The sequence below is a fragment of the Podarcis pityusensis genome (assembly GCF_964106645.2).
Source record: "Podarcis pityusensis genome assembly, chromosome: 13".
NCBI lineage: Eukaryota > Metazoa > Chordata > Lepidosauria > Squamata > Lacertidae > Podarcis > Podarcis pityusensis.
In genome coordinates, this window is record NC_138038.1 from 4,639,605 (window position 1) to 4,662,745 (window position 23,141).

Consider the following 23,141-nt stretch of genomic DNA (forward strand, 5'->3'; position numbering starts at 1 on the left):
TATAAATCAAGGAAATATGGATAGTTTAGCTTATTTTGTAGTTGTTACTATTTACCTAGTTTATATTGATTTTTTTAATCATGGAGAAGAAGAGGAGCTATGAAGCTGCAACCTCTGGAAATCTCATTCAGCTACTCCGCTGCCTCTGAAATTTCAGCAGGTATTGCCCATATACTTTCAAGAATAGCTTCCAAGCCCATGTAGGTTAGAAGCATGTCTGTGTTTTAATTAAGACCAGTGTTTTCAGGAAGCTGAATTCTGTGGCTAGTTCTGTCTTTTGTGTTGCTGTGGAATTGTGGCACTCCTTTTAGACTGTTTCTTGTGTTTTGTACGGTTTTATAAGCTGCTGCTAGAATCAGGCGTCATACAGCGCTGGATAATCAAAAAATCTATTATTGTTGCAGGAGGAGCAAGAGTTGATTTGGTTGACCAAGATGGCCACTCTCCCTTGCACTGGGCAGCTCTGGGAGGAAACCCTGATGTTTGCCAGATATTGATAGAAAATAAAATAAATCCAAATGTACAGGATTATGCAGGTAGAACTCCATTGCAGTGTGCTGCCTACGGAGGCTACATTAATTGCATGGTGGTGCTGTTGGAGAATAACGCAGATCCAAATATTCAAGATAATGAGGTACATGTCTCCTTTTTTGTGCCTTTGTAATATGAGATCAAAACAGTGCTGTTGAATCTTGCTTTTTCTCACCACTATTAGAGATAACTTCTCTTTGCGTTGTTACCAAAATGTGAATATGACCAAAGATGGCATCTCCTTGGGGATCCCTGTCCCCATCTCATACTGTGACATTGCATGATGGACTTGCCACGTGAACTGAGACAACCCCCTAGGGAATTTTCCTAGCCGCCGCCACAAGCACCAGTGACTTGGGATGAGAATGATAGGGATGCCTCACATTACGTGCAAATGGTAGTGGAAAACGCAAAGGGAATGAGTGCCATACAGTGACCAGGGGCAGTTTCATTTAATTGTGCCAATAATTTCCCCTAGTTGCTGCAGCCACAATATAGGCAGGGCTGGCCCACCCATGAGGCAGGCTGAGGCAGCCATCTCAGGCGGCGGAAGCCCAAGAGGCAACAACCCCCCCACCATTGGCACCCTACCCACCCCACTGGCAGAGAAGTGGCAGCAGTGGTGGTTTCTAGTGAGATCATGTGCACTCCATGAAATCTCATGAGATCTCACCTGAACCTGCCATCATTGCACTGCCTTTAATAATAAGTAGGAGAAGGACTTGTGGATTTTTAAAAACAATTTAGACGAGTTAAGAATTATATTCAGTTTTTAATTAGGTACATATTTTAATTTTAAAGACAGCATCTGATGAAGAGCATCTGAGCTCAGCACACCAGGATCTGATGGTTTCTGCTACAAGATCATTGATACCCACTTGCACATAATTCAGTTTGCAATTAGTATAATCCTTTGAAATTAGCACCAGCAGTTCTCATTGGCTGTTGGGAGAGAGACCGGGAAAATGTGTTCTTTTAATCCTCCCCAGCTTCTCAGCCGCTTTTGATACCCTCAACCATGGTATTCTTCTGGAGTGGTTGTCCAGGTTGTCCATTTTGTGATACGCCTCAGGCAGCTGGCCTGGTTTTATATATATTCAAAATATTGTGATTTGAATTTTGCTATAGCGCTGACATACCGACAGATCATTTTTATATTTGCACTGAAGTTTCAGAATATAAAGCAATTATTTTACATACTTTTCGTCTGCCCTACTGATTATAGGGAAGGACAGCATTACATTGGTTGTGCAACAATGGTTACCTTGATGCTATAAAGTTGTTGCTGGGATTTGGTGCTTTTCCTAACCATATGGAGAACAATGAAGAAAGGTATTGAATAATTTGTCTACTATCTTTATGTTCCATCTTCTTGTTTGTTTAATGCAAGGTGGTATAGCATTGCAGATTGGGAAGCCACTGGTTTGAATTTTGTCCCTCGTGATTTTTTTTTAAAATGTTTCCTCTTCCATTGGAGAAGAGAATTCAGTTGGAGAATCAATGGGAGATAAAATGGAGGGAGGTACTTGGATAGGAGTGAGTCTCAACTTTTCTCCAATTTGGGGGTCTATTGGGGGACCAGAATTGCCTTGGGTCCTTCAGATCCTTGCTGTTTCCCCGATAAGGGATGGGTTTTTAGGTGAGAACTATATTTACACAAATTATGTAAAGCATCCCAATATGACAATTCAGAGCCTGATTCTTAGATTTTAAAGTCACATTATGCAAGTTGAGATTCCATGAGTAACCTTTCATATGCAAAATACTCTCCTGAAAGCAATGTGATTAATGATAAAAAGAGGGCTAAGCAGACCTGTACTGTGATAAAATTAATTGACCACATTTTAGATTGGAACTTTAAAAATTATTAATTGAACTGGTTAGCTGTAATATTTAAAAACAGATATAAATGTTTATAGATGTTGTTTTTCAGAAGAGGCCATTCCAAGACTCATCTTGGATCTTGACATTCAAATCTCTGTGCTCTCTTCTTTGTCTTATAATTTCTATTGACATTTCAGTTTGAGACACTCTAATCTGACTATCAGCCAATCACCATGTGGCAAGTCCAATTTGGTTGGCTTTGTCTCTTTTCTTCTGTATTTTCCTGTATTGTGTCCTTCCTGGTTACCATCAGGAAGAACTTTAATTTGACCATCTTGTGCACTGACACTTAATGGTTCAAATTGATGTATCATGTATGGATTGGTTTTGTCTGTAGCAGGTAACTTTAAGCTTGTAGACACCTTTGCCTTGCATGACTGTTTGTATAAATCTATGGAATGGGTACTGGCTATTGCCAAGACAAGTGGACTTGCGCAGAATGTGTGCAGGAAACAGCTTTTATTGAGTAAGCTTTAAAATAAATGTAAATGTATATAAATATTACATATATATTCAGCCCAGCAGGAAAATGCTTTTGTTGAAGACCCCAGTCATTACACACACACACACACACACACACACCAGTTTGCAAAAAAAAAACCCAACCCATTCCATAGCCAATGAATCCTCATTGGGCAGTTAGTTTGTTTTCTAAGTGTGCAATTTAACAGCCAAATAACACAAGTTCTTATCCCAAACTACTGTTTACACAGAAGGCAATAAACAGTTCAAGTTAACCAGAATGTTTTATAATGTGAGGGAAGTCCTTTGTTTTCATTTTTATCCCTGTACATGAAAACGCTGTTACATTCAGTTCTAAAGGAGTCTTGTGCTTTCAGACCTTCAGTCAATTTTATGTTATTATTTTATTTTTCCATTTGTCCATTTGTCAAAGAAGATTCCTGAATTGCACAGGGTTGGACTAGATGATTCTTGGTCCCTTCCAACTGTACAATTCTGTTAATCTAATTTCTTCCAGTATCTTGTTATTATTATAAGGCTGGCTGCTAGTAGAAGAGAATTCATTAAAGGTTTAAACTGTAATTTAATGCTGTCGCTATGAAAAAGATTGAGGGAAGCCAGCTGGATATTTAGATACATTTTGTCCAGTAAGTGCTTTTAATTGGACAAATACTTCCTCCCGGAACTGAGCACCTTTTCCACGTGTCCACTACATGTGTTGATTAGAACCTAACATTTCACACCCTCTCCAACATTTTAGTGAGGAGGAGGGGCTAATATGGGCTACCCATACCAGTGTGAGATGCCATTTTTGCATTATTTCAAGTACTGCCCCTCTCATCAAGGCCAGGACTGATTTCACAGAAAATTTCCTCCACAGGGAGGTCCACATCTCTTCAATGATAGTCATCTGTCCATCACCTTCCCACATCCACCTTAAACCATCTGCTGCAACCATGTCTATTTGAAACACTAGGCTACTTTTCAGGGCTTACATGACCCATGCTTTCTCAACCACAATACTTCTCCTGCAGTACAAATGGTGGATTTTATTTGCATTTGTAAAGCAATTGTATTTTAATGTTTACATACTTCAGGAAAAAACACAATATTTTTTTCAAGAAAAAGAGCCTGCTACAACCTTTTGCTTTTCGATGGACCTGCTACTTGCACATTACATTAAAATCCTGGATTTCTAAAGTGTTTTCTCTTGGCAATATTCTCATCTCCATAAGAAAAGCAGTAATAAGTTCAAAAGTAGCCATGAAATCCTTTCAAAATGAGCCAGTCTTTCTCCATTATCTGAATCCAGAGAAATCTCTAGAGAGACATGCACCAAAACAGACCCCAAAACGGCTTCCCTTTCAATCAGGAAGTACCTTCTTTGTTGTCTGGAGAAGGGACTTCCTGGATCATGTGACTTTGGGGTCTTCCCTTGGGCTGACATCTCTCAATTACTCTTTAGCACTCATCAGTTACACTCTGACTTTTCTCATTGGCTGAAAACAATGAAAGGCAGGAGCAGGCTCTTACTCACAATGCAGTCGCTTTGAATGGTGCCTGGGCATTTTGCCGCATAACTTTGATTCTATAAAGGCTGCAGATATTCTTTTAAAAAGCAAAGTTCAGAGTCCACACTCCCTCTTGACTCTGGGCCTGGTACACAAGTACCCCCTCAGGATTACACCAACACTGTAATCGTTTTAGGCTGCAATAACTGGAAACCATTCAAGCTGCTGTACAAAATGGAGCTAAGGAAATATCCTGTTTTTCTTCTGGATTCCGTTAGGAGTCCAGATTCAAGTGGATGATAGTGATCTTATCCTTAAGGTGCAGGTCACAACAGGGTGCTGAGGGTTCCAACTGATCATTTAGGATCCTTATGAAGAAGATTCCTTGTCAGTTGAAAAGATTCCTTAGTTAGCACTTCCTGAGTACTGTGACGGCAGACAAATGATTTGATTAATAAAAGCTTCTTGTATCGATTGGAATCATTTTATCTACTTCTTCGGAGCAACCCAGTCAGATGAGTGGGATACAAATAACAAAAATATTATTATTATTATAAATGCCTACTTTTAAATCACAGCTGCTCTTGAATTTCTCACCTCTTCTTCTCAAAGTTTCAAAGCATTTGGGCATTTCACAGCACAATCCTATACATGTCTATTCAGAAATATGTCCCATTGATTTCAATGTGACTTACTCTGAAGTAAGTGTATTAGACTGAAACCTCTGCATTCACACCCTTCTTTTATATCTGCTGCTGTAGAATAAAATGATACTACAGTGGTACCCCGCAAGACGAACGCCTCGCGAGACGAAAAACTCGCAAAACGAAAGGTTTTTTCGTTTTGGAGTTGCCTCGCAAGACGAATTTCCCTATGGGCTTGCTTCGCAAAACGAAGCTTGCCCCGGGGACAGCGGGTCTTCTCTTTTGAAGCAAGGGGCGGCGGGGAGAAGTGATCTTCTCCCCGCAGCCCCAGGTCCGGGGGCAGCGGGAAGCGCAGCGCTTCTTCCCCGCTGCCCCCGGACCTCTTTTGAAGCAAGGGGCTGCGGGGAGATCGCTTCTCCCGGTGCTCCGAAGCGGGGCGGGGGGCGGGAACACCTTCTGAAGGCGGGCGGGGGGCGAAAGTCTTTGTCCCCCCTGCCTGCCTTCCCAGGGGCTTTTAAATCGCCCCGGACAGCGGAGAAGTCCTCCACTGTCCCGGGGCGATTTTAAAATGCCGCCCGCCAGCATTTTAAGATCGCCCGGACAGCGGAGAAGTCCTCCGCTGTCCCGGGGTTTTTTAAAATGCTGGGGGTGGGAAGAAAAGCCCTTGTCCCCCCCCCCCAGCCTTCAGAAGAGGTCCGGGGACAGACTGTCCCCGGACCTGGTCTGAAGGCAGTTTCCCTAGGAACGCATTAATTGATTTTCAATGCATTCCTATGGGAAACCGTGCATCGCAAGACGAAAAACTCGCAAGACGAAGAGACTTGCGGAACGAATTAATTTCGTCTTGCGAGGCACCACTGTATTCTGTCCATTTGGAGAAAGCTAGCCTTGAAAGCAGGCGGTGAAAGTTGGAGGCTAGTGAAGATGTAATGGCTCTTGATTTTTCAATTGCACCTGCACTGATTTCTAATGTTGTCCTGTGGGTGCTGCTGACTGGCTGTGGGAAAATACAGCATGGGGGGAGTTTAGCACGTTGGGGAGTGTTTATGCTGTCATTTAATGATGGACCACATGGTTTGAAGATGTAGTGGCCTCTGGTTCCAACGGCTGCTACAGCTGATGGCAGCTGGAAGCCCCTTTCCAGCCTGTGCCCCAAATACATGGCAAGGAGAGACCTGATCCCACCTGCCCATACACCCCTGCTGCGCCACCGTCAATTTCTCTGCCAGAGGAAACAAGGAAATTGCAACACCAGTTGCCCTCCTTCCTTGTTTTGTCAGCGAATCATTTCCCCTGCTTTTCACCTCACAAGTGCAAGCAACATCAGATCAGCATAATTAATCATATAATACTACAATATTCCAAATCCAGCAAAGCAGTGGGGCTGATGTACTGTTTGAGAAACTGTTTTTTGTTTCGTTAATTACAATGTTTCCTTGTTCTGTGGTTCAAATATGTACTAATGTTTTATTACTTTTAGGTACACGCCACTCGATTACGCCTTGCTGGGAGCTCATCATGAAGTAATTCAGTTCATGTTGGAACACAGTGCGCTATCCATAGCTGCCATACAGGACATTGCAGCTGTAAAAATCCAGGCCGTCTATAAAGGATACAAAGTTAGGAAAGCTTTCCAAGATAGGAAAAATCTTTTAATGAAGCACGAACAGCTGAGGAAGGATGCCGCTGCCAAGTAAGTGGCGCACATGTGCAAAAAACCCCAACAAATAACCTCTTTAAAATGAAGTCATCCCTGAATACCATTGTACAGAAAATCTGCTATTTCTGCTGTTGCTTTTTCCTGTAGGTTTTCTCCCTTTGGCTCTGGATTCATTACTTTAAAACAGGAGTCAGCAAACCTTTTCAGCAGGGGGCCGGACTATTTTTTTTTGGGGGGGGGGAATGAACGAATTCCTATGCCCCACAAATAACCCAGAGATGCATTTTAAATAAAAGGGCACATTCTGCTCAGGTAAAAACATGCTGATTCCTGGACCGTCCGTGGGCCAGATTTAGAAGGCGATTGGGCCGGATCCGGCCTCCGGGTCTTAGTTTCCCTACCCATGCTTTAAAAGGATAGGCATAAGGAGGAGACAAGAAGAAGCAAGTTAAAAGCTACAGCAGCAAATAATGAGATGGTTTTAAAGGAATGCCTCTGTAGAATTAGTGGAATAGAATACTAGGAGTGCCAGAAAGCTTTAGGAATGGAAAATAAAATAATATTAACAAACTAATAAATAACATCAACTCCACCTATTGATATAAACTTTTGAAATAACTGCACCTATGTTACTTACACATTTTATTAATTTTAATAATACCGTATATACTCAAGTATAAGCCGACCTGAATATAAGCTGAGGCACCTAATTTTGCCACAAAAAACTGGGAAAACTTATTGACTTGAGTATAAGCCGGTTCACCACATCACAAACCTGGTGGTGGCAGCGGCAGCAGCGGCAGAGGAAGAACAAGCAGCCCCAAAGGGTGCTTTCAGGCTGTTCGTTCATCCTCCTCCGCCGACAGGGGCAGAGGCGGCGGCAGAGGGACAAGTGGCAAGAAAGGAGCCCTTTCAGGCTGCTCGTTCCTCTGCCGCCGCCATTGACAGCCCGAAAGGGCTCCTTTCTCACCGCTCGTCCCTCCGCCACCGCCCACCTCACTCGCGTATAAGCTGAGGGGGGCTTTTTCAGCATAAAAAATATGCTGAAAAAGTCGGCTTACACTTGAGTATATACGGTAAGTATTTTTACTCATTGTTAGCCTTCACTCTGACTTAAGGTTGTTTTGTTTTCTGTAATATTAGATTGTGGACATTAGGCATATTCCCACATTTTCTTTTGCCACGAGGTGACTTTTGAACCAGTGGAGATCCACACAAATAGATCCATCTTTATGTTTTGGCTTCCCTAGCACCAATGTACTAGGCAAGGAGAGCAACAATAAAGGAACGTTTGCTGGGAATAATGCATCTGAATTCAGTGAAGCTGTTGAGTTAGAATTCTTTAACAGATTTTGATACTGTTGTATTGTGACTCACTAGAGACTAGGAGTGACCCAATACAGAAACTATTTTTTCCACTTTGGATATTTACAGTAGCCTTCCATGAGTTTCAGGGTTCAGGTCTGAAGCAGAGAGGCGGAGGTTCTCCACACAGTTTAGAACTTTGCACAGTCAGGCTTCTGACTCATCCAGTTCACCTTCATGGGTACAGGAGGCTCTCCAGACCTTTGCCCTGAAGCCTGTGGGCATGTAAATTGGGTAATGATCAGGGCCACACGATAGGCAATATTCTCCCGCTCATCCTCCATAGTTACACATGAGCAAACAGAATGCCCAAAATAGGGCTATAGTCGTGTTCCAGTTTAGCAGCAGGGGCCTCTAGCCCTGGGAATGCGTCATGCCCAGTCTGATTGGGTATCTTATTTAATGATGACCTGCACAGTAATGTGATGTACCTACTACAGTAGTACCTCAGGTTACATACGCTTCAGCTTACAGACGCTTCAGGTTACAGACTCTGCTAACCCAGAAATAGTACCTCGGGTTAAGAACTTTGCTTCATGATGAGAACAGAAATTGTGCTCCGGCGGTGCAGCAGCAGCGGGAGGCCCCATTAGCTAAAGTGGTGCTTCAGGTTAAGAACAGTTTCGGGTTAAGAAAGGACCTCCGGAATGAATTAAGTACTTAACCCGAGGTACCACTGTACAGCTATTTCTTGCATCGGGCCTACTTGATCATTCCCCCACACAAACCAGGCGATGATTGCTTGGTTGTGTGTACATATGTACATGAGGGTGGGGGTATGGGGAGAGAGAGTGTGTGTGTGTGTGTGTGTGTGTGTGAGAGAGAGAGAGAGAGAGAGAGAGAGAGAGAGAATATCACAAACACACCTCGACTGAGGCTACTGTTTTCCTATTTCATGCTTCTGTTAAAGAGGCTCCAGCTCACAAAAGCTTGTAGCAAAATACTAATTATTTGTGGTCTTTAAGAAGCCACGTGGCTCTTCGTTGTGTTGAATTGCTCTGTTAGCCAGCCTGCCAGATGGACTTCGGAGTGACAAGGCTAAGGCTTCTACTGCCGCTGAATGTACCTTGCTTGTCTTGTTTCCTTTATGGAATGATGAGGGGAGCCCTCGTCTGTGTGCCTCTTTGAAAGAGAAGGAAATAATTGTGCTGTGAATAGCAAGGCCTAATTTATCAGATCAAAATGGCAGACGGATCTATACTGGGTACGAGACAGACACCCATATGCTTTCTGTTTGGTGATACTATTATTTGAGAATGAGCCACTTCTGTCAGTGCCAAAGGCTGAATGCTGAAGTGCCTCAGCCTGCCCAGAGTACAGTCTGTGGCTCCGTCAGCAGCTCTTCATGCACCCAGATTCAATCAACTGCTTGATAAGATAGCAATGACAGATAAAATTCAGACTCTTCCTTGACACCTTGTACTGACTTCACCTCTTGCTGTTACTTGTGAATCACAACAACCGATAAAGGCATGCCACATAACTAGCCTGTCATTTATCAGCAGTCTACAGCATGTTGCAGCATTAAAAGTTTAAAATATCAGGGCTACATGTCCATTTTATAGTCTTTTTTTTTTTTTACTGCAGCTAGGTTTTTTTTTGTCATGGTGCATAATTTATTTAAATTAAAATATTAATATGCGAGCATCTCGACGTAGGGTGAAATATAAAACAATAGCATCAAAATATACAATACAGTGAAAACCAGAATACAATCAAGTCATCAAAATTTATTTAAGAACTGCAAACTATGTACGTTTTGCCTGAAGCGGGGCGGGGGGGTGTTCCAGAATGTGAGTGCTACCAGAGAAAAGGCCCTCTTTCTGGTTATTACCACCCCCCAAACTGTTCCCACAGAAGGATAATGACTCCATCCACAACAGGCAAAGTGCCTAATTCCCAGACACAGGAACCACCCACCCACAAGATTCACCTTCTGTTTCCTGGCTCCGATCCAGCCCACCAGTAGATTACTGGTCCAGAACCTTCATTAACACACCTGACTCAGATGATACAGAGAACAAGGGGAATACCGGTGATACTGCCCTCCCAAGTTTCCTAATGACTGTCTCATATAGTAGATGTTAAATAGCATTGAGAACAAGATGGCACCTAGTGGCACCCGAAAGCACAGTCACCCAAATTCTCTAAAGCTGATGGTGAGAACCAAAGAGGGTTCATCTTTTCCATCCAGCTTCCTGCTGAGTTCTCAGCAGCAGTATTGAACTGAGAACAGAGGAGCAATCCTGCACCTTCTCTCTCCTTTTCCAGGCTTCTTTTTAAAAAGGAAACATCTCTTTGTTTTCCTGCATTGCTCCTGGCCTTTCATAATTTTCTTACTGGTTAGGGGGCAAGTCGGTACAGGGAAAGTAAGATGGGTAAGGCCCTTTAGTTTTTTCCTTGTAATTCAATAGTGTGTTTTCAGTGTTATAATTTTCATGCTAAACTACTTTACAGGGTTGTTCATCCACTAGAGGAAAAGTGCGGTACAAGAGGGATTATTGTTTGTTTGCTGTAAATTCTCCTGTTTCCAGGAGTGCCTTTCATTTTAATACTGTGCTTCAGACAGTTTGAATGAACAGTATAAACTATTGCTTATAGGAAACGTGAGGAGGAAAACAGAAGGAAAGCCACAGAACTGCAGAAAGAAATGCGGAACTCCAGGTCCAGCAAGGGCCAGGTTCAGCAGCAGTTCACTTCTGAGACAGAGAAGAGTCCCTTGAGACTTCAGACAGCGCAAGGCTGCACCCAGCAAGGGGACGATGCCCTTGGTAAAAGGCCTCCCTCTGGCAGCCTGTGTCAAACCCAAACAGGGAAAGTCAAGAGAAACTCAGCCACAGCCTTGCCAAACAAAGTGACTAGCAAGAACAAACATCACTCCGAAGAGCTGTTTGGTGAAGATCAAAAAAAGGAAATGGGTTTGTAATCTCAGTGTTGTTGTTGTTATTAATTAAATTTATATATTTGATTTGTTTCATTACATTTCTATGCTACTTTTCATTCAAATCAATCCCAAAGCGGCTTACAAGCAATAAGTAATAATAGCATGATAGAACACAATAGAACATCACAAGTACAACATAAATCATATAGAATAATTAACAAATCATCATATACTGCCCTTCTTCTGAAGATCATAGGTTGGTTTACAGTATAAAAACACAAAATCCATAATATAACATCACCAACAAACAACACACGCCCCAGACACATTTAGAAGGCCATAGATAATTATAATCAGCCAAAGGGGAAAGAGGAATGTTTTTGCCTGGTGCCTAAAGATATGCACTGAAGGTGCCAGCTGAGCCTTCCTAGGGAGAGCTGTCCACAGGTGGGCAGCCACCACAAAAAGGCCCGTTCCCATGTTGCCATCCTCTGGGCCTCCCATTGATAAGGGCTGGTTGCCATTGAGTAAGGGATGGGCAGTCTAAGAGCAGCTCAGTCAGTGTCTGGCCTGAGTTTTTGAGGCTCAGGATTAGGGTAGACTCATGGGTGTAGCCCGGATTTGTTAGGGGAGGCAGGCTTTATGTTGCGGGGGGGGGGGGGAGAGAAAACATCAGTTAAGCATTTTTATTGATTTACTTGATTTAGGGGGGGACGGCTGATCCCAGCCCCCCTTGGCTATGCCCATGGGCAGAGTCCACTGCTTTATAGGATCAGCTGAAAAATGATTGGGCTGTTGTGTCACCTGACCAGTGCAATGCCATCCCCTGGTCTTCTGCAGCGCTTGTGTTGCAGCACAGCAGAGAGCAGGCCAGCAGCTCCCCACTCCAGCAAGGTGCCTAGTAAGAGCCCAGGGTGTCGTGGGTAGCTAGTCTCCAGTTTCAAGACTTCCGTTTCTTTGCTTTGCTACCTTAATATCAAAAGAGGGTGAAACTCACTCCTGGCATCTCCAGAAGAATGGATTTCCTTTTCATAATTTTGTGAGCTTCCCTTGCAAAGGATGTTCCTTTATTGGGGGTGATACAAGCCAGGGGGTGATTTTTGACCTGGAAACTTTGTATGTATATGCTCAATAAGTGCCATAACAATTATATAATTGTTTCATTAATTATATAATTAATAAAACTATAATTACATTTTATAAGCTCTTATTGAATAGAATAAGGAGAATATGTGATTGCATGAATAAGTTCTGTATTGAATAGTTTTGATAATGCACTTTGTTCCATGAACTATTAGATCTGCAGGTAACATTATCAATGAGCATGAATTAAATTCTTAGCAGAAAGCTGTACATAAAACAGTTTTGACCTTTTGAATGCTTTGTTCTCTAACTTCCATGGTCTTTTTATTTTAGTTAGTTATGAAACATGTAAACAATGTTTTAATTGTAAAACTGGGTCCCCTACCTTGACTTCCAAAAATGATTCCCCTTGAATACAATTAAGCTTTTACATTTATCCTAACTGTATTGTGTCTCAGTATTCGTCAATCTGACTAACTGCTTTTAGGAAATTAGAATTATTTAAATTATTATTTATCTTTGTCTCCCAAGAAGTATCCAGGGAAAACAGCAAATGCAAGACTGTCTGCGCCCCTTCCCGTTCCAGTAGAGAAAATGATGGGCATCAAGTTGTATCTGCTAGCTCAAGCAAGAATGGTAAAAAGCACAAGGAGCCTACTGTGAGAGCAAATGCCACCTTCACACATGCCAGGAAAAGGCATGACTCTAGTGCTAAAGCTGCCTCTTCTGGGGAAAGATCAGAAAATCCAAGTCAGTCATTAAACAACAGTATAGACCATTGTGAAGAAACAGGAGTTTGGGTTCAGAATAGTAAATGCACTGATGGAAGCACAAGGAATTCAAGACACTCTGAGCTGGCCCTTAAAGGCACCCCACAGCAGCAGAAGGCAAAAAGCAAAGATGACGAGAAATGGTCCCGAGCTGGGTTCAGCAGACCTGGGAGTGCCAAAGTGAGAGGCGTGAATATCAGAAAGGACCTTTCAAGTGCTGCCGTTACACAAACCGGTAAGGTGGCAAATAACAAAGTCTGTCCTTTGCTGGTCAATGACGCAAGGACTGCAAAGCTAACACCCAGCAGACGGGCACTGGACAATGGCCATGGAGACAGTGCAAAACCCAGCAGGCAAGCTCTAATGGCACCCAGGAATTCAGAACATCAATTGCACTTTCTTTACTGCAAGAGCCCAGCTACCGAACCTGTCCCTTCAGAGGTCTTGAAGCAAGTGATTGAGAAGGAAAGGGCAAGAAAGGAGCTTTTCCAAAAGAAGAACTGTGCTGCTGAAATAATTCAACGGGCTTGGAGAAGGTACTCATTTATTTTGCTTTATTACAAATATTTTTGACCCTTCATCAGTATAGATAAAGAGAGGGATGCAGAACACAAAATGAAGGCAACCAACCAAAACGTAAAATAAAGAGTACACAATAAAATACACCATCAAACAAAGCAGAAAAAGCAACAGAGAATGTTGAACAATACCCAGCTTACAAAACTCAAAATGCGGGGACACTTGGCTATTTCTTCTTGTTTAGCTGATTTCATTTTAATTACCACTTCTCATTTCATCAAGTCCTATACAGTTGTGGCTATACTTGAAGTTCTGGCATTCTTTGATCAACATGAAGCCAAGCTTGCAGTTGATATATCAAGGGCAGTGGATGGAGGCCTATTCAGTAGAAAAACAAGCCGCTATGCCGAATGCATTAGTTCATCTCTTTTCATCATCTAGCCACTTCATGTATTAAAAGGACTTGGCAGTGAAGGATGCATGACTCAAATATCCTCTTTCCATGTTTTCAGATGTCATGTGAAAGGGGAACGTGCATCTAATACGTTTTTGAGACAGAACTTGTCCTTGCAAGAAGCCATGCTGGCTTTTGCTTCAGCAAGACTTGGTCTTCTATATGCTTGGTTATTTTATGTTTAACAATACTTTCCACCAGTTTTGCCAGAACAGACGTTAAGCTATATGGCCTATAATTTCCAGGATCCACCTTTTTGTTATATTGGCTACTTTCCAGCCCTCAGGTATGGAGGTTGGATCTGGGGGATTAGTTACATATTTTTGTTAGAACGTCAGCAATTTCATATTTGAGTTCTTAAAGAACTTTCAGGTGGATGCTGTCCAGATCCATTGATTTGTCTGTTTTAATTTTGTCTGTTATGCCTAAAACTTCCCTCATCACAATTGTCTGCCTAAGTTCTTAAGACTTGCCTCCTGCAAGTTAGTTCAGGCACCGGGATCTGTCCAAAATCTTCTGTTGTCTCTCTGTTGCTGGTTGGCTGCAGCCATTTTAGAAGAAGCCATGGCAGGACTAGGGAGATAAACGTTCCCATGGGGAATAAATGGAAATTGCTAGCTTGTTACGTGAACGCTTGCCTAACAAATGATTTCCTGGGAGTGCATTGTGCTCAAAAAGTGGGATCTGTGTGTATGCTCATGAACTGGTGGTGACAGACCAAGAGCAAGACCTTGGGGACACAATAGGTAGTGCAGTGAAGATGTAGACCCATGGAAAAGGCAAATTCCATGCTTTCCATTAAGAAAGCATCTGAAACTAAATCTGTTATCATACAATTTGATGGTGCAACCGCATTTGGAATACTGTGTACAGTTCTGGTCATCACGCCTAAAAAATAATAGTTGTAGAGTTGGAAAAGGTTCAGTAGAGGGAAACCAAAATGATCCAAGGGGATGGAGCGACTCCCCTACGAAGAAAAGTTGCAGCGTTTGGGACTTGTTCGTTTAGATAAAAGGTAAGAGGCGATATGCTAAAAGCAGGCCTTTGCAGGGTGGCCAAGTACAGTCATACCTCGTGTTGCGTTAGGTTCATGTTGCGTCTTTTCGGCTTGCAAACGTGGCAAACCGCGTTGGTATACTTCCGGGTTTCGCCACACGTGTGTGCGCAGAAGCGTTCTGCGCGCTTCGCACATGAGCAGAAGCAGCGCTCTAGTTATGGACTTTTTGGGGTGCAAATGGCACAGATTGAGTCTGTAACTAGAGGTACCACTGTACACTTGCCTTGGGCCTCGGAGAACTAAGCTGGCCCGGGGGGGGGGGGCGCCAGGGGCCAGCTGCCTTTTTTGTTCAATTTTATAACTTTATTCTAATAAGACTTGTATGATAGAAGTATTATGCCTGGCATGGAGAAAGTGGATAGAGAAAAGTCCCCACCTCTGGTAACACTAGAACTCACGGACTTCCAGTGAAACTGAATGTTGGAAGATTCAGAACAAAGCCAAGGAATTGCTTCTTCACGTAGTGCATAGCGATGGCCACCGACCTAGATGACTTGATAAGAGAATTTGACAAATTCATGGAGGAGAGGGATGCCATTGGCAGCCAGCCATGATGGCTCTGCTCTGCCTCCACAGTTTGAGGCAGCAATACTTCCAAGTACCAGCTGCTGGAAGCCACAGGAGAGGAGAGGGCATGGGGGTTGAATTCTCCCTGTGGGCATCTGTTAGGCCACTGTGAGAATAGTCTCATGTCCTTAAGGTGACATTGTGGCATGCTGGCTAACCTAGGAGCTAAGTTCATTCCTTGCAATCCAAACATGGGCCTATCAATAGATGAAACACACAGTTAATGTCTAAGTTCGTGGTTTTTTCCTTCAAGCTTCCTAGTCCCTGTTCTTTGCTGCCCTTGGCAATAGTTTAATTGTAGCAAAGCAGATATAAAATGCATGCAAAACGAACACCAGGTCACAGAAAACAGCTATCAACATTATTTTACCACAACCCATCATAAATACAAAATTAATGGGTGATATAGATCCAGATCTTCACAAATCTATGTGTTGTCCAGTCCTTATTATTCATCTTTGCCTTTCCTCTGAGCTAAACAACTACCAAAATAAACTGAACTTCATGAGCAATGTTTCCATGCAGGAGATCCACAATGCAAGCAGGGGTGGCCAGTTAGCTACAGTAGACATGTTGTGGTGTAACAACTGAGTAAGGTGGCATGTATTTCTATTACTAAACATAATTAGCAGAGATTTATAAGCATCAACAAAACCGAAATAATACTATTTTAATAAAAATATATATATATATTTTATAAATATTTTATTGAAATTTTTAAGTTACAATATAATAATCAAACAAAATTATAACAAAACATAACATACTTTCTTATCTTCTTGTGACCTCCTCACATCTCCCGCCCCTACCTTCCATGTTAAAAAAAAAAAATTTAATCAGCAAATTATCACCTTACTTCCATCCTCACTGTCTAATTATCAATTAAATTTATCCAACTGTTTGTCCAAAATAAAAATTGTTTTTTCTTACATTTTCTTATCTTCCTACTTCTCTTCATCTATTTTGATGGTGCCAAATTGTTTATGATCAAGCATCCTGCTTAGCATTCATACAATTTGCAATGTTTTTGCAAATAAATCTTAAATTTTTTCCAATCTTCTTCTACCGTCTCCTCTCCCAGATCTCGGATTCTGCCGGTCATTTCAGCCAATTGCATATAGTCCATCAGTTGCATCTGCCATTCTTCCAGTGTGGGTAGATCTTGAGTTTTCCAGTGCTTCGCGAGAAGTATCCTTGCTGCTGTTGTGGCATACATAAAGAATATTCGATCCTTCTTTACCACCCCTTGGCCCACCATACCCAGAAGAAAGGCCTCTGGTTTCTTAGAGAAGGTATACTTAAATACCTTTTTCAATTCATTATATATTATTTCCCAGAAAGCCTTCACTTTAGGGCAGGTCCACCAGAGGTGAAAGAATGTTCCTTCCTTTTCTTTACATTTCCAACACTTATTATCAGACAAGTGGTATATTTTTGCAAGTTTGACTGGTGTCATATACCATCTATATATCATTTTCATTACATTTTCTTTCAAAGCATTACAAGCAGTGAAGTTTAGCCCAGTAGTCCACAACCTTTCCCAGTCCTCAAACATAATATTATACCCAATGTCCTGTGCCCACTTTATCATGGCTGATTTTACCGTTTCATCTTGTGTGTTCCATTTTAACAGCAAGTTATACATTCTTGAAAGTACCTTAGTCTTAGGCTCTAACAATTCCGTTTCCAACTTCGATTTCTCCACCTGGAACCCTAACTTTTTGTCAAGTTTAAAAACTCTATTTTAATAAAAATAATGCAAACCATGTTTTGGCACTTTTAAAGACTAACAGGCTTCCTATGGCACAAATGTGGTTCAAAACCTGAATCACCCAATAGTTTGTAGATCAAAGGTCTGGGAGAAGAGTGCTGCAAGGACACCCCCCAAAAAGACCCTCAGGAGGTGGGACCTGCTAGGCTGTTAGTCTGATTGAGTTTTCCCCCCTTTCTGGATTAGAGGTTCTTCGTAATTAAGACAAAACTTAAATACGTGCCTGGCAAGCTTAAAGTTTGATGTTAGTTATATCAAATTAATGGATCTTATTATTTAACTCAGACCTTCCTTTGCTGAAGAAAGCTCTTTATCCCACAAAAGGGATCCAATTAAGGGGGAATTTTGTTTTCCCAGTTAATAATGAAGTGAAGAGGTTTATGGGAAACTTTAGGGTTGGTAAGAGGACACTTAAAAATGAGCATTCCTCTCTTTCTTTTCTTCTTCCAGCTACCAGTTAAGGCGACGGTTTCTTCAGCTTTTTAGTGTCAAGCGGCTGTGCAAGGACAATGAAGAGAAGTGGCAACAAGAAACAGCTGCCTTTTGCATTGAGGTTGCTTGGAGGAAGCAGCTGAGCCAAACCCCTTTGAAATCAATTTCCTCCAGCAAAAGCCTTAAGTCCACGAACAAAAGCAACTCAGCTTTAAACTCTACACAGAAGCCATCCACCTTGAAGCAGATATACGGTAGGAAAGCATTTTCTTGGGTACTTATTTTGAGGAGTTAAGGATTGCATTTGCTTGTGTCATATTCTCCAGTTAAAAATGTTGGAACATAATGCAACTCCTGCATCATCAGAAATGGATATATTTGTCCTGCAGATGTACACTATCTGAATATATTTGAAACAGAGCTGGGAATCCACTGCCCACAGCTCACAGGAACCTCCTGCTCTTCACCCTGGCCATTTCCTGAGAAGTAATTAGGCTTAAAAAAAAATACAAAGCCTCCATTGGTGCCAGTGGAAGCTTTTTAAAAACCTAACTGGAGTTCAGGGTGTTGGGAGGGGTTTTTTGAGAAGTTAACTCTTCCCTGCCTCTCACACTGAGACCCCCAACAACATAAAAACCCAAGCATCATTTAAGCTGTTCTCTCTTCCTGTTCAGGTGGCATTCTCAGAGGGCATTGCAGCAGGTCTTAAGAGTAAGGGTGGCAACAAAAGGTTAAATGAGCATGCTAGCAGTTGTATTTACACTGTTCAGTTTTGTTATGTCCCCCTCTCTAAAGCTAAACAATAACTACAGTAGAACAAAGAGTGAAAAATGTAGACATACAAGCACAAATGTTCACACTTGATTTGAAAACTTGTTCTTAAAGGGCGCTCTCAAGAGGGAAGAGTGTATCATCCAGTGAGACCTCCTTCTTCAAAACACAAGCTTTCTGAACTACAGATACTATCAGGTACCACTTGTTGGCCTAAAAATCAAAATTGGTTGATAGCTGGTGTACCCTTAATTAAATGTGATATATTTGGTTTAGAATCAGAATGGGCCAAACAACACCAGAAACAACTTCATTACTTCGGTTTTATTGATCAGATCCATTCACTAGATTAGGGGGTGGACTTGCACTTAATTTATTTCTTGCTACAAAAGTGTGTAGATTTTGGATTAAACCAACAATCGGGAAACCTTCCTCAACAAAAGTCGGTCAATTGATTATTTGGAATTGGGATGAACATTTCTTAACAATATGCTGTAGATGGCTGTAAATTACAGTGGTATTGTTCCTTATTATTAAGTTGTAGTGTAGGGTATTAATTCATTTTGATGATGCTGAAATGTTGATCTCCCTTCTAGTTTTCAGCCTCCCAGTTAACTTGCTGTGACTGGAGGCCTTTGTAATCTCAGAAAGGTTCTTTGTTGTGCCCTCCTGAATATAGCTTGGGGAGTTATCAAGACTTTTCACCTGCCAACTTTCACACAGCCATCTATGCAGGACCTTAAAACTTCCTCAAATGTTAATTCAACTTGTGCCCCCCTCCCCAGTCTCCCCCTTGAGTTTTCCATACAGTCCAATTGTAGGCCTTGCAATTTCTCGATGCATTTGCTTTTTCATAACTTGGTGATGAGTAAGACAGTGATAGGGATTTTGCCCAGTCTGTTCAGAACAGTACTTTCATTCACCAGATGGTGACTCAGGAAACTTTTGCCCTGTCTAAAGATGACGGTACATTTTCCTTTAAGCATGAGGTTTTTCAAAGAAGTTCAGAAGTGTCAGCAACCAGAGCTATATAGGGTGTATCTGACACGTTTCTAGAGCGAATTTGATTCTACTTGATGTGTGTCACAGAAGTGATCTAAAAGGTAAACCAGCATTCCCTTTAAAAGTAAGGCATCTTGTTGAGAAGTGGAAGAATTCAGTTGGTGTGTAAGTGCCAAAGGCAGGGGACAGATGCCAATAAAATTCCAGCTTAATTTTCTTTTAAACTTCTGCTAAGCTTGATTTGGAACATGCTTTCAAAGCCCCAGACCTTGCACACTTAGTGCGAGAATCCTTAAACGGTAACTCAAGGTTCATAAGAACGTAGTAAAAATTTACACATTTTTGACCTTTAATAGGATATATTGCAACTTGGCTATACTTAGCTTTAAACATTGAAAAAATATGGCTGTGTGTGTTGCATTTCCAATACCTGTATGCAGCACTTCTTACTGGGCAAAGGAGTAATGACTCCTCAAGTGATAAAAAATTTCAAGGTGCAGTATAACCAATAGTGGTAAACAGTACTATTTTTCTAGAAAAAGGGGTGCTTGAACTCACCATGAATGCCTCCCTTGTTCTCTTATAATGGCAATGGCACCACCTTAGAGGTGCTGGAACTGAGTTTCAGCTGAAAAAAAGCCCTAGTGGTAAATAAACGTTTTAAATAAAACTTTGCAGATGAGTATTATAATGGTAGTGTTTGAACACGATAAGCTAACCTAAAGAGCAAGCAGAAATAAATGTAGGTTCCTCAAGAATGGTTTAATGGTTTTTGGTTGGATGAGGCAGCTTTAAGTAGCTCTGTCTGGTGCTCAATACAAGTTTATTAATGAGAGAACTGTCGAGTATTTTCACTCCTTGTTGGCCAAACATACTAATTTGTAGTTGCTTTGCAGAAAATGGATTGCAGTACCTTTGCCTGCTGGAAAACAAAAGGAAATTTAGACCATTTTCATCCAGTATGAAACCTACAACAACAGTAAAAATGAAGCACACCAGATCAAGGCATGAAAGCAAGACTGACCTATAGCCTAAGAGGAGAACCTATCAATTATATATGGACATATTAAAAATTACCTTTAATAGTATTTTCATCATTGTATTCACCTAAGTGATCATAAACAGTTCCAGATTCTGAAAACTTCCACTCTCGAAAAACAATAAAATCCATTAAACTTTACATTATTGAAAACTTTCTGCTTACTGAGTGAACTAGCAACAACTAGAATGCTCCCACCGTCACCATATAAATAAAATGAAAAAACACACAACCAATTTTCTCAAGGTTTGAGTAGAATTCCTTTTTTTAATCAGTAAAATATACAAGGCCCAAAAGGTTCACATCAGCCTGGCAGCTGAAATCCTCAATGATTTGCTCCTTCCTTCCTTCCAAAAGAAGCAGATCTGAACCAACAGTACTCAAGACACCTTGCTCAAAAGTAGTCACAAGTCAGCAGTTGCACGCTGACAGATGAAGTCATTATCTTTTGTCAAACCACTGCTTTCGCCAAAATATCCAACAGGTTTTGCAGCTCTCTGCTAGTTTGGACAACTCTGGCTTGAACTTTGTGAACGATGAAAATGAGCAAGGATGGCAAAATCTCAGGTTAATAATAAAAAGATAGTTAAGACAATCCTCAGTTTTATAAGAAAAATAATATGCAAAAGGATTTTTTTTTTTTACTACATACATCAAGAATAATGTGTTACAAAACTTGCCTGGGGCGGGAGTTGGGAGGCCACCCAATGAAACTGGCATTTCTCCACAATTTCTTCATTCACTCTAGCCAACGTAGTGTTCACTCTCCTCCAGAAGCAGCTTTTAAAATGCCCTATATCCCTCTTAAGGGGTAGAGCAAGAACCTTCCTGCACAGTTCTCTTCTGCCCTCTGCATTAGCAGCATCCCCGTGAAAGTTCCTCCCTGCACGCTTATGGGGCAGCTGCTATTTGCACTGGAAAGAAATCCCCCTTTGCACCAGCTTCAGACAAGGGATTTTCCTCAGGATCACAGCAGGAGGGAAGTGGAAGCTTCCCCTCCAGGCCTGCTGCAATTTCAGAAGTTGTCAGTCTTACCAGCAGACACTTTCCGCCTTTGAAACGCAAAGACACGTTTTACATCATGTATAGTTTGGCCCTTAGTGATGGCAGCAAGCTGCTCAGAGCCAGCTGCTTTTGAATTTTTGGTAAAAATACAGGAAAAGTAGCTTTTTACATGAAAAAGTCTTTTTAATGAAATGTAACTTCAATTTCCACAGAAAATTGACATTTTGCACTGAGACCCGCAATCAAATGCAGTCGTTCTCTTTAATATACTGTGTCAGCTGCACCAGATCCTGGGGGATGTGTGGCTAAGTATATATTGTAATAGTAATGGAGGTCTGTCAGCCACTGGTCTTGAGCTTCGCCACTCTTCAATACCTAGAATCAGAAAACAGAGTTACTGCTTGGAATTTTTCAACATACCCTTGCTTCTGACTTTTTAAAATAAATAAATATAGTTTTATTGATTTCCTATATACTGTATAACAATTACAAAAAGAGAGAGAGGATACAGAAACAAAATCCCCCTTGCCTTCCTCTTGGACAGATCAATCTAGTTAAGTTTGCCAGAGTCCCAATCTGTGATTTTGGTAGTTGCCATTCTTCGGGACTATCAGTAAAGTATTTTATATAAGGGTGCCATATTTCAACAAAATCATCTACATTTTTTGTATTATTCAATGCATGTAATCTTTGTTAATTTTTCTGATACAGCAACAGCCCATACATTCTGTTTCCAATGGGAGGTAAGGTAAAAGGGTAAAGAACCCCTGGATGGTTAAGTCCAGTCAAAGGTGACTATGGGGTGTGGCGCTCATTTTGCTTCATTTCGGCCTCAACTAGAGCCAGGGCTTTTTCGGCTGTGGCTCCAATCTTGTGGAACGCTCTGTCACACGAGACTAGGGCCCTGCGGGACTTGACATCTTTCCGCAGGGCCTGTAAGACAGAGCTGTTCCACCAGGCCTTTGGTCAGGGCACAGCCTGACTCCCTCCTTTGGCAATCTCCACAGAACTTTAGCTTAATGGTTGCCAACAATTTGATTTTAATTAATTTTTATAATGAAATGTTTTTAGAATCTTGTACTATTTTATTGTTGTTAGCTATTTTATTGTCTTCGGCTGGAGAGGGTGGGATATAAATAAAATTTTTTATTATTATTATTATGACGTCAAGGGAGCTGGTGTTTGTCCGCAGAAAGCTTTCCAGGTCATGTGGCCGGCATGATTAAACCACTTCTGGCGCAGCGGGACACTATGATGAGTGCCAGAGCACACAAAAACACTATTTACCTTCCCGCCGCCACAGTACCTATTTATCTACTTGCACTGGTGTGCTTTCAAACTGCTAGGATGGCAGGAGCTGGGACAGAGCAATGGGAGCTCACTCTGTAGTGGGGATTTGAACTGCCGATCTTCTGATCGGAAAGCCCAAGAGGCTCAGTGGTTTAGACCACATCGCCACCTGCATCCCTCCAATGGGAGATACACAGATGTTCTAATCCTTTCCAATTCTGTGCCTCTAGTAGGCATGCCACTACTAAAAGTAATTAGTTCTTTATAACAAAGGTCAGATTACCCTTCTCTAAAAACAGTTAACAATCCCAAACTTGGGGTGCATTCCACATGTTGACCCATAATAAAGCTTATTCCTGTAAACACCCTCTGCCAGAAGGGCTTTATGTGAAATGTGGTACCTATACTATTGCAGCCTCTCCAGCTCAATGGTGGGATAG

The 23,141-nt window shown here is 41.6% G+C and overlaps 2 protein-coding genes across 6 annotated transcripts in view; one reads left to right on the forward strand and one right to left on the reverse strand.

Annotated features, from left to right (window-relative positions):
- Positions 1–20,559, forward strand: part of INVS (inversin) — a 59,938-nt gene extending 39,379 nt beyond the window's left edge. The window contains exons 10-17 of one of the 2 annotated variants that reach the window (XM_080976554.1): positions 405–634; positions 1,757–1,863; positions 6,513–6,725; positions 10,659–10,975; positions 12,559–13,330; positions 17,613–17,848; positions 18,480–18,563; positions 20,264–20,559. In XM_080976554.1, coding sequence (XP_080832680.1) covers positions 405–634; positions 1,757–1,863; positions 6,513–6,725; positions 10,659–10,975; positions 12,559–13,330; positions 17,613–17,848; positions 18,480–18,563; positions 20,264–20,397 — 2,093 coding nt within the window. In that variant the 3' untranslated portion in view covers positions 20,398–20,559. Of the gene's footprint in view, positions 1–404; positions 635–1,756; positions 1,864–6,512; positions 6,726–10,658; positions 10,976–12,555; positions 13,331–17,612; positions 17,849–18,479; positions 18,564–20,263 lie in introns of both variants that reach the window. The other variant, XM_080976553.1, reaches the window with a different exon arrangement.
- A 1,014-nt stretch (positions 20,560–21,573) lies between these two features.
- The window catches only part of TEX10 (testis expressed 10), a 32,704-nt gene continuing 31,136 nt past the window's right edge, over positions 21,574–23,141 (reverse strand). For all 4 annotated transcript variants that reach the window (XM_080976608.1, XM_080976609.1, XM_080976607.1 and 1 more), the window contains one exon: positions 21,574–21,786. In XM_080976608.1, coding sequence (XP_080832734.1) covers positions 21,673–21,786 — 114 coding nt within the window. In that variant the 3' untranslated portion in view covers positions 21,574–21,672. The remainder of the gene's footprint in view (positions 21,787–23,141) is intronic.